Raw genomic sequence first — 18,509 nt, 5'->3', positions numbered from 1 at the left:
CCTACATATCAAGCACGAGGTAGACAAAGTTGCAGTGTGTCTTTCATTAGCAAATTCAGTTTGTATGCACTGGGAATCCCATTTTCATTGGTCCAAGGAGTTAAAGGCCACTGATACAAATGTAAAACAAAATGAACCAACTGAACCTGGAAACAATGGGTTGTCTAACTCTTTCGTAAGTGCTTATGAACAGAGGCAGTGGGGCTCGGTGTAGCCGATGCCATTTGACAGCCACTGAAAGAGTACTCGAAAAGGAACTGACTTTCAGCATGTAGAGAGAAAGGACAAATAGTAAAGCACAAATCAATAATAGTGAACTATTTGGTAATGACTGGTTGGTAGCTGGGTTCTGCACAAGAAGAAAATGGGGCGCTACAACAGAATTAATACCATGCAAACCTTGTACAAAAAGATACATTCCTGTAGCTGGTTTCTTCATGGGTAAATTGGGTGGATTACAGACGCTAATGGTGGGAATCAAAGCCTTTTTCTTTAACAGAGCACCAAATAACTGGTCAGTTTCCTGCTTCCACTTCAGGGCACAATAAAAATGTTAGCCTATGTGGAAACGTATTTGTTGGGTTCAGTCTAGTCTTGACAGGAAAATCAGTTGAAATACAGCCTACATCACTAGCCTGCAGAGACCACAAAGAGGAAGAAACTTGTGTTGAAATATCAGACCTGCTTAAAAGTGGAGCCCTGACATACATAAGCAATGGATCTAGGCTCCCCGGCACAACACAGAGCCCAAATACATAACCTCCTACACATATGGGCGCTCATCGCAAAGTGGTCTGGTGTTTGACCGATATTAATTGGACCTAAGAAAATCTGACTTCGCTGGTTCAGTTTTTCTCAGGTCCGATAAATAGCTCCCAATTAGGAGTTTGTACCCCCCAAAAAATGGAAATAACATGCTGGTTTTGTTCTTAACGCACCACACTTTGCATTTCCCAATTTTTATCAGACATTTTTTGCCAAATACATTTTAGCAGATTTGACCTAATGAAATCTATTGGGAGAAAACTGGGGGAGCCTAGTGTTAGCTGTCAAAGTCTTAACTGCAATAAAAGGTAATATATTTATGGCACGTAACTGGGCCTCGCTGATCTAAGGATAATTAGTAGCTGGCCTTCATGACCACCAAAAATGTGAATAGATGTGTTGAGCAAGCTGGTTTTCAAATTTAGCTTCTTGAGTAACCGGGTGCAGCCTGTCTATGGCTGGGATACGGGCACATCCACCAGGTTAGGACAGCACGAGCAAGGACACATTCAGCCACAGGCATCAATGTAAGATTTTTCATTTCCTAAATAGCGAAAATTAAGGAATCGCAATTTAGAAATTGCAAAATCCTATGCATCAAGAAATCCTAAAAGTTTTTAGGATTTCTTAATTTTCGGAATTTGCGATTCCTTAATTGCGAATCTCAATAAAGGAATGGCATTACATTGATTCCTATGGGCCTAGAGGCCCATAGGGATCAAAGCCTTTTTGCAAATTTTTTTTTTTGCAAATGACATTTTGTTGATGCATTGCAAGGGTGCTGAGGGGGGTCCAAAGGACCCCCTCCTGCACCCTTGAAATGTTTGTTTTAGTGCAAGCTTCACACACACATGTCCAAAGGACATGTGTGTGTGTGTAACATGACACTTTCCAAAATGCACAAATGCGATTCCTTAAATGCAATTGCATTTTTAGGAATTTCAAAAAAATGCGGATTTTCAAAAATTGTTTCATGCATCCCAAAAACTTATTTAGAAAGCGCAAACGGCCGAATTTACCGATTCGCACCGCTTGCACTTCCTAAATAGGTTGATGCATGTGGCCGATGGTCTCAGAGGTTATGAATTGTGCCTTGAGAATATTATCACAGTCATTGTAATTTAAGAGCTTAATGATGGATGGCTTTGGAAGCATCCTGGGGGCTAGGGTCTGGGCAGGAAGGCTTGCTGGGCACGGTCAGTCACAAAGTATGAAGACCAGTAATCTGGATCAACTGTATATAGGAGCCAGGATTTAATGAACTGTTCAGAATTCAGCTTGTCCCCCCATGGATAACCAACAAAGCAGAAAGTATTCAACCGCGCCCACCCTTCTGCATCTTCTATTCAATCTTCGAGGATCCAGCCAATTGAGTTATTCTTGTTTGAAGTTAAGAAATGGTGTTCACAAGTTCTGAAACTCTTCCCACCACATTGCTCCACTCTTGGTGCAATTGTTCAATCTCAGCACCCACCTCAGCATTGCTCCCCCGCAATTTAAAAAGGTAATGTTCATAGCTTGCAGAATCACTTAAGTAGAGGCCCCCACTTTTAGGTTGGTGTTCAGTTTCCCTGGTGAGTGAGTGAGTTTCAGCCTGTGGGAATGATGGCACACTTCATTTCATGCAAGGTCTGATCCTCCAAACGCTAGTAAGCAAGGGGAGTGGCCCTAGCATTAAGAGTAAAGATATGTGATTCAATGGCTGTTTAGGGCCACATATAATATAAGGATGGTCTATCTGGTACGAAGGCGCTTTTTGAATGGTCTGTGACTAGTTAGTGTAGTGCTTTTGGGGGCAGCTGGAAATCTTCTGGACGGGGTTTTGTATAAAGTAGTATCTTAATAAATTTCCTTAGGATCCTTTGTTTATTTGCTTCCCTTTCTTCTCATGGGGTCTATTTACCCTGGAGCAGAAGCTGTACTTTATTAGTTGTGTGCCTTATTTTAACTGCATGAAAACATTGCAATACGTCGGTATGTTCATGGAAACTTAATAGTTGATTGGAAAAATACTTGCTTGGCCAGTACTTTACTAATGTGGTTCTTTTTAACACAATAATTGAATCCAAATTGTAATTTCCATCTCTTTTCATGCAGGGATAAACAACTTTAAAGGTCTGTGTTGCCATAGCCGGGAATATAAGACCCCGAAAGGGTATGAAGGCAAACGAGTGCTCGTGATCGGACTGGGGAATTCTGCGGCTGACATTGCTGTGGAGATTGGTCACACTGCTGCAAAGGTACCCTTTAGTTTACTGTGGAAGCCGGTGGTGTGCTCCATGTGGCTCACTCATTTACTGTGATATAACTTAAATATAAACCTAACATGATCATATGACGGTGTGTTATTGCTTCGAAGCTAGAAAGATAGCTTTGTGGGTTCAAGCACTTGCTGTAGGAATCTATGGGCGTTAACTTTAACAACACAAAGGTACCATAATTATTGCCAAAGAGACAATTTGCCTGATACTGTGAGTTACAGAAATGGCCAAGGTTATTATTGCTCGCATAATTATCATGTGTTTTGTACTTGCTGTTAATATTATTGCTACCACTAATAATAATACTATTAAACATAGAAAATATTGTAGAGCACAGGTGAAAAAAGTTAACTTTTCTCGAATTACTTTCAGCTTCTGTTGTTCTCCTCTGTTGATGTGAGTTATTTACTTGGCCATAACGCATCCCAAGGAAGTCCCCTCTTTTGCCCTGATCACGAATTGCACGTTACTGACTAGGTGGTACATCTACACCCATAAAAACCCAGCACAGTACAGTAATATCTTAACAGTACAAATGAGTTTATCCCTATGGAATTGGGAATAACTGGAAAGGCTTGTTTTTACTGTGTGGAATTGAGTATGGAATTTCCTTTTCTATGAGGATTATCACTTACATGTACCACCAGCTTAGAGCTCTGCTCTGAGCAGGTGCTAAATGTGAGTGAGGGAACTGCTGCTCGGCTGGGAGAGGAGGGAGGAGGGTGGGGAAGGTGACACTGGGAAGTGGATACTGTAGTTTGGGGAGGGGATATACATGTTCCCAAATGCCACGTTCAAGGGTCAGAGGAGGTTGGGAATATGGGTCCAGGCTGCAATGCAGCCTCTTTCCATAACACTTTTGTAGTATCCTGCATTTGTAATGTAATGTATTTTACACCTCCTGCTCAGCCAGTGCCTGTGCTCTGTGCTCAATAGAATGTTGGAGTCATGATGTGCCTCGGAATGTTGGGACACAGAGAGGCGAAGTGTCAGTTGGACATGGGCTGAGCAGCAGACAGGTAGCTCCGGTGGGGCTCCCCTTCACAACTTAACTAACTGTTGTCTAAAGCTATACTACTTGTTACCTGCTTGAATAAATCATCTTTGATTACAACCTACCTGCGTGGACCTCCTCACTACAAATGTTTTGGCTGGTAAAACTGGGTTCTCTGTTATCAAAGCAGTTACCTATGGAAATACCACTCTTTTCAACTCATAACCAAGGCCTAAGCCGCACAAATATGAATGGCTATCAGACATCAGAAAAATAAGTTAGTGGTAGACATCTAGCTTTACGTGGGTCCAAATTTAAATTAGGGGTGGGCGGACTTTGCATAGTCGCGCTACGCAAAGCTCCACGAAATGGTAAAAAATCTCTGCAAGCACGCAAAATTTTCGTGAACACACGGAATACTTGTTCTGCCCGTTCATGGTGCTTTTTTCCTGTTCGGGAACGCTGTTTGCGTGCTCAGGGAGAAATATCTCGTGAGCATGCATTTTGAAAGCGCGAACAAGCAAAGAATTCTGCAAAGACGCGGATCACAGAATTTTGGGCAATTCCGCGTTCTCCGTGGAACGCTAAATTACCCAAATCCTGCGAGCAGACTGGAATTTACCGCCCAGGCCTAATTTAAATCTTAAATAAGTTCGGAATAAGTAATGCAACAACCATCTCTTGTAGTAGTGTGCACAATCTGTGCGGAAAATAAGAATTCCTTTGTACTCACTCCTGTATAACTTTGAAAAGTATTTAACAACTTGTATGCCCATATGACATATATTCATCAAGAATCGGTGTTCCAGGGATACAAATTATGACATATGGAATTAGCATACTTACCTGTAATGATTCTACCAGCTGTGCTCACATCTTCACGCGGCTGGTTACAATTTGAGGCCGATGGGAACCAGTGAAGAAGAAACTGGTAACAGAGAATGCCAGGTTTCCAAATTACTTCCTGATCCTTAGGTGTACAGCCTTTGCTACTGTGTAAGGTTCAGGACACTCCTGTCATAAAACCCATGTGTCTTAGATAGACTACATTTCTTTAAAGGATGTGGTTGACACACCAGGTCAGATGTACTCTAATTAGATCACAAGATGGTGTTCTTCCATACTCATGGCCACATTACAGGGCATCATTATTTGCCCACTATGCCACTCTAGACAGAGACCAGCCATTTACAAATCAGTCTTAGTCCTGCTGCAATCGGAACAGTCCAACCCGAACTGCCAGGCCATCCCTAGAACGCGGCTCCCAACGATCTCCATTGCCTGAGATTATTTCAGGTATTCCTTCCATCAACTTGTTACTTTTACAACAAAAAAATCCATGGCACATTTGTGTATAAATGGTTCTTGCCCACCTTAAGAGTCTACAACGTAATCAAAATTATATGTTGGAAGTGCCACCCTGCTGTCATCTCCAGTTTGCATTATGATGACCGGCATTCAATCCCAAGGGCTTTCAGGAGGAATAAAGGCATACGTTTATCAGAGTGAAATTATTATACCTCAAAGAAATAAAACACACAAACATGGCGAAAAGTGTAGTAGATCAAGAGAGTTAGAGGAGACCCTGCATCCTGTTGGGTCCAGGGCTCCTCAAACCCTTGCCTCTGAATGGAAGGATATTTTGAAACCTATCCTGGTCAGACCGAGAAGTGGGCAGAATAATACATTTTTCTTTCATGGACAACATGTACACAAAAGTGCACAAAAGTGCATTTTACATATTCCCTGCAAGGTATGTTAACATTTTAAATGATTTCTGTTATTTTTTCAAATGATAACAAGTAATGTTGAATATTATTTTTGTCATTTTTACTTTGATTGTGATGGGAAAAAAAGCATGTTTTTTTTCTAAATATTCTGTCACTCCCTGCTCACCATCAGGTAAACTTGGTGCTGGTTAATGTCAGCAACTACGTTTTACACCCAGTGGGCCATGGATAATGTTTTTTTGTACAAACAAGTGCATCACTCAATCAATCACTATTTATAAAGCATGGCTTGTCACCCAAGAGGGTATCCAGGCGCTTGCTGTAGGTCTCATTCGAAGAGTCAGGTGTTAAGCTCCTTCCTGTAGTTGGTTAAGAGGGGCAAGGTGCAGAGGTGAAGGGGAGGGTGTTCCAGGGTTTGGAGATGAGAGGAAATGGAGCGTCCTCCAACATGGCACCGGCGTATATGAGGGATCAGAGCGAGGGCGAGGTTTGCAGAGCAGAGGTTCCTGGGGGGACGGTGGAAGTTCAGAAAGTGGTTCAAGTAGGCGGGTCCTTGATCGTGGAAGGCTTTGGAGGCATGCGTCAGGAGCTTTAAATGGCATCTTTTCTGGACCGGGAGCCAGTAAAGGTCTTTCAGGTGCTGTGTAATATAGGTTCTCTTGGGCAGATTGAATGTCAGGCTGGCGGCTGCGTTGAGGATCTTTTGGAGTCTTTGCATGAGTTTGTTTGTGGTGCCTTCATAGAGTGTGTTACCATAGTCCAGTCAGCTGGTAATGAGGGCATGTGTTACCATCTTCCTGGTGGCAATGGGCAGCCAGTTGAAGATTTTGCTGAGAGTGTGGAAGCATGCTTAGGAGATGGCGTTGACCTGACGTCTCATGGAGAGTTTGCTGTCTAGGATGATGCCAAGGTTGCAGACATGGTCTTTCGGCTTGGGGGTGGATCCAAGTTCTGATGGCCACCAGAGGACAGTGTATTTGTTGAAGATGAGAACTTGCGTCTTGCCCATGTTGAGCTTTAAGCGGTTGTCCTTAATCCATGCTGAAATGTTCTTAATGCAATTGTGGAAGTTAGACTTTGTTGAGGTGGGGTCAGCAGAGATCGATAGGACGAGCTGTGTGTTGGCATAGGAAATTATGTTGAAGTTGTGCGATCTGCTATGTCTGCGAGTGGTGTCATGTTTACGTAGAAGAGTGTTGGGCTGATGGATGAGACTTGGGAAATGCAGCAGATGTTGTGCTTGGCTTACGATGCGACGGGAGGGAGGTGGACATTTTGTGTGCTTCCTTTGTGAAAGGATGTTATCCATCTGAGCGTGTCATCTGTTATACCAATCTGGCATAGGCGATCGATGATTGTGTGGTGGGAGACCGTTTTGAAAGCAGCTGAGAAATCAAGCAGGAACAAGGCAGCTGATTCTCCTCTATTGAGTAGTGTGCAGATGTCTGTTGCGGCGATGGGAGCTTTCTCTGTGCTGTGGTTGCTTCTGAATCCTGATTGGGAGGAGTCCAGTAGGTGTTTGGTGAGTTGGAGGTTGGCGGCATCTCCAAGACTTTGGCAGGGAATGGTAGCAGGGAGATGGGACGATAGTTCTAGAGATCTTTGTGGTCCAATGATGGTTTATTTAGGAGGAGTCTGACCTCGGCATATTTCTAGGCGACGGGAAAGGTGGCCGTGGTTAGCGAAGCATTGATAGTGGTAGTGAGTTGTCGGCTGCATATTTTTTTATTCTGCAGATTATTCTGCATATATTTTAATTCTGCAGATTATTCCTACATCAAATGGTGATGGCAAAAAGAATGGGAGTGTGGTATTTGAACAACACTAGACTGCATCCTAAGTTTCACATATTTCTATATATTGTGCATAATTGCCCAATTTTCCATGGATCATACAGGATTTGTGTAGGTGTGGGAGTAATTTTAATTATGCCAGAGTAATCAGACTAATTTCAGTAATTCCTTGTTACTCGTTAACACTGTATTACAAGTGCTAAGGAGATCATGTCCTCTCACGTAATCAAGAGTATTTTGGAGGAAATAAATCCTACTACCAGGCTCAGACAGAATGGCTCAGATGCTTTGACTTTAAACAGTACATGGACCGAACGCAAGCATGGCGGGACAGGTTGGGATCTCTCCTGGCCTGGCTAGCAAACCTGACCAAAGTGGCTCACCCATGGTTGACCTTGCAGTCAGACGAGTGAACAGAATATACTCCCAGGAGGGATTTAATGACCACTTCGCTCAATATTACTCAAACCTCTATAGAAGTGTTGCAGCACAAGACAACATAGCGATGCAGGCCTACCTCAGTGGACTTCACCTCCCATGCCTTGTGGACGAAGAGGCAGAGGAGTTGGGCAGAGATATTACCCCACAGGAGATAAAGAGTGCAATAAAAAATATGGCACAAAATAAGACTTCGGGAACAGACTGATTTCCGGACGAGTTCTACGCTACCTACGCTGCAAAATTGACCCCTAGACTGGTGGGCCTCTATGCTGCTTCTAAGGACTCCGGGTGTCTACCAGACACCGCTCGTGAAGTGCTTAATGCCCCCATTCTGAAGCCAGGAAAACTGGCATATGATCACACAAGTACAGGCTGCTTTCAATGTTAAACATTGATTATAAAATTAGGATACTAGCGACCAGACTACTACCTCTTATGACTAAACGAATAGACCTGGATCACTCCGGATCTGCTTTTTACAAAAGGTGAGGACACAGGCATGCCACTTCGGAGATCTTCATATCCTGTTATCCCGATTCACATTTCACTAAAGTATAATTGAAAATTGAAGGGAAGTGTTGCCTGGCTGCCCGCTGAGTATATGAAGAGAAATAAAAGTATGTGAGGCCACAAATCAATACCAACAAGGACAACCCACAGAGGTGTCTTCTGCCTATGTTTTAAATTGAATGTTCATCCTGGAAGGAGACTTGAATAGGATTATTTTTGTAACCGCCAAGGTTTCCAATTGTCCAGTTTTATTGTGTGAGATTCCCGCATTGGCAATCCACCTGTTACCATATAGTCTGGTTGGCACTTGAAGGAGGAGAAGGAGAGTGAAATCCCTCGGCCATCGAATCAATATTTTCATATAATGATGTTATGAGTCTTGGACACATTTTTATAAGAAAGCTTGAAGAAGGTGGTTTGGACCAGTTACTGCCACCGAAACGCGTTGCCTTTGGCCATTTTGTATTTATCTTGGTGTCTTTTTTTATGCTCACATATGGAATGTTTACATATATATGATATATTTTTAATTATGTATTAAATATTGATTGATTATAATATCGAATTATGAAAGTCATCCTGCTGATGTGCTTCACAAAGTGCTTTTTAAAAAAAATATATATATTGTGTATTCTATTGTTTTGTTGTTTGTATATTAGGTTTAGATATCTTGCTGGATACAAAAAATATATATTTTTTATGCATTCACTTAGTGAATAAAACATTTATACACTACTCTTTGGCATTTTGAATGGTTGATATATAAGTGAGGTGTGATCGAAATTTGAGTATTAGTGTATGCTACCGAATAGCCCCAAAGGGAATTTTCTTTGACTTGGTGTCCTTATTGTGTCCTGTCCCTTTGGTGCGGAGGACCATTCTCCTAATTTTTGGTAGGTTCACTCTGGATTCATACCTGGCCGTAACACAGCCATCAATATCAGAAGGCTACTGTCCATACTGGAAGGCAGAGACTATGACCGAGTGAGCTCTGCAATATTCGCTGTTGACTTAGAAAAGGCATTCGATAGCCTGGAAGGGCAGTTTGATTATTAGCTGATGTTGCATATGGGACTGGGCAGGAACTTCCTGACCTGGACAAATTTGCTATATACAGATCCAACTACTAAAATCTGCACAGGGAAGGTTATATCTGCAAGATACCCGGTGGGTCATGGAAGAAGACAGGGCTGCCCTCTGTCCCCCTGCTTTTTGAGCTGACCATCGAGCCTTTGGCCAGCAATGCAAGAATGGTAAACGTGTATCTGGATTATCCATTAACGGCCACTATCACCACATAGCACTATATGCAGATGACCTACTGGTCTTCCTCCGCAATATCAAGAAGGATTTGGACAGGACCAGGGCCATGTTAGAAAATGTCAGGCTATTGTCTGGCTCAAAAGTGAATTGGCAGAAGTCTAGGATCCTTCCCACACCACCACGTGGAGACCCACTTGTAGGACTAGCACACCTACAGTGGGTGCCCCCGATGCTTGGTTTACCTGATTGTCAAGGTCTACCATGATCTCCCTGATCTTCAAGAAGGCAATGTACAACAGGCCATCCGATCCTTCACTCTCCTATGGACTTTTGGAAAACATTTCCGCTCTCATATGACAGGCCAAATAGCACTCCTAAAGATGGTGGTACTACCTCATCTCCTATATTTCTTCGCAGCACTCCCGGTCTGGATCCAGCGGGCACTATTCAAAGACCTTGACTTCTTAATAATTGCCTTCATATGGTGTGCGGGCCATAGGCGAGTGGCACTGACGATGCAGCGCTCAATGGCAACTGGGAGATTGGCAGACCCTGAATTGAGACGTATTATTTAGCAGCCCAGCTTCACTGGCTAGTTCAGTGAATGGCGAACAGACGAGATCCAACCAAGTCCCCAAACCCATTTGCAGTGACACCTTACCAACTTCACTAAGATGTTGCTTAAAGTGAGACGTTCAACTTTCGGAGATACCCAAGAATTCCATGTGATTTCTAGATCCTGGAACAGATACTGGCAAAAAATGCATAGCAAAATTCCATACTCTCCTGACCTACCTCTCTCCATGCTGAGTGACCTGCCCCATTTCGGATGCTGGAAATTCTTAATTCCTGGATGGGGGCATGTCCGACAAAGATGGGGTACTTGTTCAGGCACTTCCAAATGCTCCTATTTGAGGAGTTCTGAGCAGAATTTGATCTGCCACAGGGTCACTTCCCTCTACACCCACAACAGCACTGAGGAAACATTGGGGCATGGGCCCCTCCAAACCGAGCACACTTAGAAGCCGCCAATATGTGGCCCTCGCTGGTGGCACCATAAAGGTGGTCTCATGCCAATATAAAGCAATACGGGGAGATCTTCGGCAACCGCTGGAACATTTGTGATTACAATGAGAGGACGATCTGGGAGTCCCTATATCTTCTAGAAACAGGGACATTATCCTAGCGAGAACCCTGAAAATATCCAGAAATGCACGCTTCAAGTTAATCAATTATTATGTCCTCCATAGATCGTACTTAACTTCAGAGTGCATTAGTTGATACTTCCACCTGGCTGATGCAGCCTGCCATAGAGCTGGGGAAGAGGGAGCTCATATTCTACACATGTTTTGGCCATGCCCTTCGATACGTGCTTTTTGGGAGGAAATTACTACTATTGCGGCTGTCATTGAGAAAGAGATTCCTCACTCCCTGGGCCACTGTCTCCTGGGCTGGTTTCCCCATACATCTAAAACTAAGGTCACAATTAAATTACAGGATCTGCTGTTTATCCTGGCCACGCATAAAATCATGTGGATTTGGAAGTCACAGGGGGGACCCGGGTAACTACATGGAGGAATGAAATGGAGAAATGGATGAGCTGTGAGAGGAGATTACTACTGAAGGAAGCCAGACCTGGAGTTGGCACATTAGACCCAGCCCAGGCTTTGGACACACTGGTGGATAGTTCAATTGCCCGAGAATCCAAAACTCCTTTAGCCTCACCTACTGGGTCACCAACATTAGCTTCACATTGACTCCCTCCACACTACTGTAAATATTCTGGATACACTTGGCGCGTAGCAGGGGTTAATCTCACAGATAAGTACTGACCACATGCTTTCTAATGCCCTGCTTCTGTGCACTCGGACACAATACTCATTTATGACACGTGTATGACTATGTACTGAGTCATGGGGGGTGGAAATGTTTATTACTGTGTGGGAAATCGGGATGAAACTGTATCAGCATTAATTTAGAGATGATCTCGTAAGTGCAATATACTACTGTAAATGCGATGTGTGATCTGTAATACCCCAAAACAAATTGTTTAAAAAAATAAACCAATTTGTCAGTTACTTTGAGGCAGTCATCCAGTATTGTGGACCACAGGTCATTTTGTTTATCTAGTGTTAGAATTGTCAATCAAATTGAGTTAGATAATTGATTCTGTGGAAACTCATCATTCAACACTGTATAGTGTGGAGGAGAACGGGAAACTAGAGATTATGCCTAACTTGTCTTTAATGTAGGAGTTGAGTGAGTCAATGATATTTTTTTTCATAACCATATAATTTATTCTTCTCAGTAAAAACTTTATGATGTATGGGGTTGAATGCTGTTGCCAGATCCAAGGCAATGAGTGCTGCCACTCTTGCTTTATCCACTGTGGCTTATAGGTCGTTCCAAATGGAGATCATGGCAGGTTCCATGCTTCTTTCCAGGCAAAAGCATGTTTGGTGTCCAACTAGTAAAGAGTTTTTTTCCAGGTTGTTAGAAATGGGGGTCTCTGTTTGGCAAGTTTGTACCCAATCCAAGTAGGGACCCTTCCTTGTAGTCAGGTTAAGGTGGAATTACACATCTAAAATAACCCCTTCCCACCCCCTTAGTAGATTGGCATGAGCAGTCAGGCTTATCTCAGGGGCAATGTGTAAAGCATTTGTACATAACACACAGTAATACAGTCAAAACTCTACAAAAGGACACCACCTCAGTTTTGGAATAATAGCCAATATTTCTCTTTGTAAAACAATACCAAATCAATAAAATTCCAATTTACAGTGATCCACGAATATTGCAAGAATAATCTTAAAATACAGTTCCTTGAAGTCGATAGCTCCATATGTGGCTATCACGGAAATGTGAACAAACAAATCCAACAGTTCCGGTGTCACGGGCCAGCTATGGTGTAGGGGAGATCTACGAACAGTACCTTGGAAATACAGGAAGTTGTGGACCTGGTGATGACCTCCGAAGAAGCGTTGTCATCAGACAACAGTGAGGTTGAAGTCAGGAGCACCGGCATTGGCAGGCTTTGGGGCTGCGGTTCAACGTGGCATGCAGTGCCTTCAGGTCGTGGTGCAGACAGCGGCTTGGGTATGGCATTCAGCGGCATTGGTGAGACCAGGGCTGCGGTGCAAAGTGGAGCAGTGTCTGTTGCTGTGCTGGCAGGTCACGGTGCAAGCAGCGTCGGTGTCGGTGCTGAAGCACTGTTGTCGGTTGACGATCTGAAATCGATGGCGCTGGCGTCAGTGGGCCACGGCTGCCGTGTGGGACGGGGGGGTGTCAAGTAACTTATGAGTGGTGCCCCCAGGTCACAGTACAGGCTGTGGCATCGATGTACATGTGGAGTGGCAGCATCGGGGATACCAGGGCAGCGATGTGAAGTGAGGTGGTGCGAAGTGAGGTGCCCTAAGGTCACAGTGCAAACAGCAGCTCGGTGACTGCATCAGGCCTCGTCATCGGTGAGACCAGGCTTGTGGTATGAAGCTGAGCGGTGCTCTCTGCAGTGCCAACAGGTCATGGAGCCAGCAGCGGTGTGGTTGATGGCATTGGGGTGCTTTTTCTTCTGTTGAAAACACACAGTTCCTAGTGCTGGTAGCATATGATATTGAAGTATTTGCTGTTCCTGAGACTTCTTGAACATGGGGCAAGCTCTACCTCAAGCCCTTGGAGAAACTCAGAACAATAAGTTTGCAGAAAGTACAGTCCAGTCCTTTCAGTGCTCAAGTCTGAAGCAGCCACTGCAGGCCAACACAGCAAAGCACAGAACAAAGTGGTAGCTTCTCCAGCTTTTCTTCTTGGCAGGTTCCTTAGTCCAAATAGTTCTAAAGTTCTAGGGTCAGGGCCCCAATATTTATACTACTTTTCCTTTTAAAGTTTTAGGCAGCAAGTTCCCCTTGCTCAATAGAAACCAGTTCTGTCCTCTCTAGTACAGCGTCACTGTAGGAGGTGGAGACAGCATTATGCAGAGCAGACACAGCCTATGTGGGTGCTAGTGAAAACTCCTCCCACCACTCTAAATGCAGAAAGGTCTATTCAGCCTGGCTCTGTGTCACCCAGGAAAGGCAGGACACACCTCAACCCCCCCTTGTGACTGTCTAGTCTGAATGCACATCCCTAACTCCTGTAACTCCAAAACGAGATGGTGAATACACAAACCTGCAGAGGCACACAGGATGGTTAAACAAGAAAATACCCACTTTATAAAAATGGCATTTTCAAACACACAATTTTAAAACCAACTTTTCCAAAAGATGTGTTGTTAAATTCTGAGCTCAGGGAGCCTTTTTTACCTCCATTTCTCAATCTTTTCCCAGTTGAAAGTTACACTTGTAATGTTACAAGGCCGCTCCAATGATCCCCTGTGGATAAGGCAGCCTTTTTAATAGTGAAAAATGAAATACAAAGTATTTCACTATCAGGACATGTAACATACACTACTATATGTCCTACCTTTCACATACACTGCACCCTGCCCGTTGGGCTACCTTGGACCTAGCTTAGGGATGGCTTGCATGTAGGACAAGGGAAGGCTCATAACACCACTGCAGTGTCTCTGCACAGTTTTACCTGCCATGTTGACCTGGCAAGTGCACCCACTTGTCAGGTCAACATGGCAGGTAAAACTGCGCGCAGACACTGCAGTGGTATTATGAGCCCCAGTGTACCCCAATAGAGGCCTAGGTAATTACAAGACCTTATACCTACATTTGTCCTTCCTTGCTCTACATAAGGGCCCTGGCACTGACCTTTCGCCTAGTGAGTTGCCGAATAAATTTTGTGCGGTTTTGTTAGAAAACTGGCCTAAATTATACATGAGGATTCTTAGTATCACAGCCGGATTTCCATCTTCTGCATATTAACTCTGTACAAAAAGTCACTGCTATCGTCAACCTTGGCCGACAGGCCCACAGTACCATGACACATCTAGGTAGAACCCCTGAAGGTACCTTTCAGGTATATGAGTACCACATCTTCGCTGGGCAAGCCAGAGGAGAAACTTCCCTGCTGACACAAGACGCTGAAGTCCATGCACACAGACACTCCAGCACACAGTGGTCCGACATCCCTTGTGGGGTGTCCAACTCGAGACCAAGATATGTCCTTCGTTCTCTTCCATCAGGTAATGGAGTTGGCTCTTTCCTAGGGGGATTATTGGCTTTCCACCCACCTACATACATGCTAGGTACACTACACTTCGCTATGATTAGCATTTTAGGAGTATTGATGATTACTGCAATGCATCTATATGCCTGTTTTAGCACCATGGTAGGAATCTACCTTTTATTTACTCAGTTGGAGCTTGTAATCATATATATCTGTTTCTGTCTAAGGGTTGTTGCAGCGCACATATTTTTTACTAGAATGACGCTGCTTTCATTAAATACTTAGTGATAGGAAGAAGCAATGATCTAAGCAAGAATTCTATATTCCCTATGGAGGTAACGGGGGCAGAAGTATTCTGTAAATTATCTCCAGGGATATTTACTGGATCATTAATAATAGTGGTCTTGTCAGGGAGAACTTTATGGGCATCCGATGTTATCCTATCCGGGATTGAAGGGGGCTTAACGACTTTTCCAAAATCGGAGTGGGAAATTGTATTTTTACCCTGCCCTCCCCTCAATTTCCTTCTACGCTTGTTTGGTGGCGGACCATGTCTCTCAACCACAACTACCTGCTTCGGCTTAGTTTTCTTTATTTTAGCTACGGCCGGAATCTGAGTAACTAAATCAACAGTCATACTGGCAGGACTGGAAAGGATGGTAGCATCAGGGGTCTTTTCGATGGTTAAGCCTGGATTAAGAATTTCATCTCGCAATAGAAGAGGGACATCATCCTGGGGTGATAACTCCTGACTAATGTTAAAGGGACCTCCCTCTTGGGAGATAGGGTAGGGGACGATATTGCCAAGAGGCCTATTTTTCATATTTTCAATAGAGCGTCGACGCTCTGCCCTACGCTCCGACAGGGAGTTCTCCTTATCCACATCGCCCACATCACCATGTGCCCGTGAAAAATAATTATCAAGAGTCCCGTTTCTAAGTCCCCCCACCTTCGCCGGTGTTTCCATAGCCAATGTCAATATGTCCACTACCTTTATCAGGGCCCACTGGCACAACCCGAGACGTGCAGATGAAAGAGAGTGGGCCCAGTCCAGCCAACTCCGGCCTACGAGGGCCTTAGAGGGCCCGCCCTTTGCCCGGGCTTCGCCCCGGGCGCTCCCGCGCAGCGGTAACGGTGTTAATTTTATAGAGGGAGTGACTCGTTGGGGGCGGGACTTGCAGGGAGAGCGGGCCAGGTGTAGAGTGTTGGCCAGGCAGGGACTCCTGGTAGTTGGAGTCCCTGCAGTCGCTCGCAGCCCTGCAGCTCTTCCCCGTTTAGCAGCAATCACCAAAGCTGGTCTCCGTTGAGCCCAGCTGACCTCGCCCACGAAGCGGGACCCGCGGAGCGGGTCCTGCGAGGAGTGGGTTCAAACACAGCAGCAAGGTCTCAGGGCGGGGGTCCAACGGCGCAGTCCAGGCTGACAAGAACGGCAATCCAAATGAACAGGGCGTCCCACCGACACACAGAACAGCCAAGGTTTTGAAGGTCCGTTTGTTAGGGGCGGGGCTTGCAGGGAGAGCGGGCCAGGTGTAGAGTGTTGGCCAGGCAGGGACTCCTGGTAGTTGGAGTCCCTGCAGTCGCTCGCAGCCCTGCAGCTCTTCCCCGTTTAGCAGCAATCACCAAAGCTGGTCTCCGTTGAGCCCAGCTGACCTCGCCCACGAAGCGGGGACCCGCGGAGCGGGTCCTGCGAGGAGTGGGTTCAAACACAGCAGCAAGGTCTCAGGGCGGGGGTCCAATGGCGCAGTCCAGGCTGACAAGAACGGCAATCCAAATTAACAGGGCGTCCCGTATTTAAAGATCCAGTCAGGGCTCGAGTCATCAGCCCACGAATCGAGAAAAAGTATAAGGCTGCCCTACAGATCCAGTCTACATTAAAGGCCCCACACCACTAGACTCCCTTGTAGTCTCTAATGTGCGAAAAAGGGCCAATTCCCAAACATCAGGTGAGGCCCCCCCACCACATAAGCAGTCTAAACTCCTCGACGCCTCTGCCAAACGGACGGCGTCACAGGCAGCAAACATATGGCGCATCGCCAATACTCAAGCGCTGTTAGCAAGGTACGACAGGGCACATTATGATGAGCTGGAATCCATAATGCAGCATCTCCCAGACAAATATTAAAATAGGGCCAATTAACTCATGCAAGAAGGTAAAACTATCACCAATACCTCCATCCATTGTGCCCTAGGTGCGGCAGATACTGCTTCAAGGACAATTAACACCAGTGTCTTTTTGCGTAGGCATGTCTGGCTACGCATTTGAGGTTTCAAACCTGAAGTCCAAAGTTCCATCCTCAATCAACCATTTGATGAGCAACACTTTTTTGGCCCTGATGTTGACGTATCCCTTGAGAAAATGAAAAAGGATACCGACACAGCTAAATCTATGGGAGCCTTGCAGTCGCAAGCTCCCAGACGCTCCTTTTCTCGCTCATCATACAGAAGCATCACCAGAGGCTACTCCTCAGATAGCCCCTCCACTTCTTACAAACCTCCTACCCAATCCACCTTCACTAGGGGCTACCAAAGAGGTGGTTACATGGGTAACAATAACAAAGGCAGAGGCAAAACTAACAACTCCCGCTCTGCCTCCACTCCTACCCAATTACTTCCCTCCACTTCCCCAACACCATTCCACTCTAGTAGGGGGAAGACTGCAACAATTCCTTCCTGTCTGGACCAACATCACATCAGACAGGTGGGTGCGACAAATAATTCAATCAGGTTACTGTCTCGAACCAACATCTACCCCCCCCAAACATACCACCCAAACAGCGTCCAATGTCACAAAAACATTTGTTACTTCTAAAACAAGAAGTAATATCCCTCTTACAAAAAAGTGCAATAGAACCAGTTCTCCTGCACCAACAAAACAAGGGAGTTTACTCCCTGTACTTTCTTATCCCAAAGAAGGATGGCTCTCTCTAAGGCCTATTCTAGACCTCAGACCCCTAAAACTATACATACAATCAGACCACTTCCACATGGTTGTTAACGCGGGATTTCTGGTTTATAGTTATTATTCCAGATCCCAACTCAGGTCGACTAAATCGTTGGTACCTGTCATTGAGTAAAAGGCAATCCACTACTAGGTCAATCAAATAAGGACTTACTCCACTCTAAAGAACCACTTACTTCAAATAAGTTTTAAAAGTTTATTATAAAGCCAAAGTTATCTGGAGATACAAACATCTCAGAATAAGATTCAAAAGATATACGGGAATCAATACAAACAAGAATTCTCTAAATGCTCTTAGTCGGCAGAATGATATTACTAAAACAAGTTCAAATAGCATCAAAGTTGCAAGAATCGACACAAGTTGTAACTTATGCGTCATTTACAGAAAGGAAAAGTTCAGGTTAGACTGTCCCTACACTAGACTAAGTGACATCCCTACTTAACAAGATCTTTACCTAAAAAGGTGTCAGCCGTGGTGACTTCCAAAGAAGATCACACACTTCCCTTAGTCTTCTGAGTCTAATCGGTGTCTCGCAGTTAACCTAACTGCCTACCCATCTGCTCTCTAAGGTTCCTCAGACCATCTGCTCTAACTCCACCTAGGGGTGCTGTCCCTAATACAAAATCACATTTCCAATAGAAACGCCCTAAGAGACGCCCCTCACGTGGTGTTAGTTCAGGCGG

General features: G+C 44.7%; 1 protein-coding gene across 1 annotated transcript in view; it reads left to right on the top strand.

Moving 5' to 3' along the window:
• The window catches only part of LOC144775607 (dimethylaniline monooxygenase [N-oxide-forming] 2-like), a 283,147-nt gene that overhangs the window by 125,515 nt on the left and 139,123 nt on the right, over positions 1-18,509 (top strand). Inside the window, exon 5 of the mRNA XM_078659238.1 lies at positions 2,863-3,005. Within this exon, the coding sequence (XP_078515364.1) occupies positions 2,863-3,005 (143 nt within the window). The remainder of the gene's footprint in view (positions 1-2,862; positions 3,006-18,509) is intronic.

Source organism: Lissotriton helveticus, chromosome 1_1 (genome assembly GCF_964261635.1).
Source record: "Lissotriton helveticus chromosome 1_1, aLisHel1.1, whole genome shotgun sequence".
Classification (NCBI taxonomy): domain Eukaryota; kingdom Metazoa; phylum Chordata; class Amphibia; order Caudata; family Salamandridae; genus Lissotriton; species Lissotriton helveticus.
Note: the sequence above shows the minus strand (reverse complement) of the source record. Positions and strands in the feature narration are given on the sequence as shown.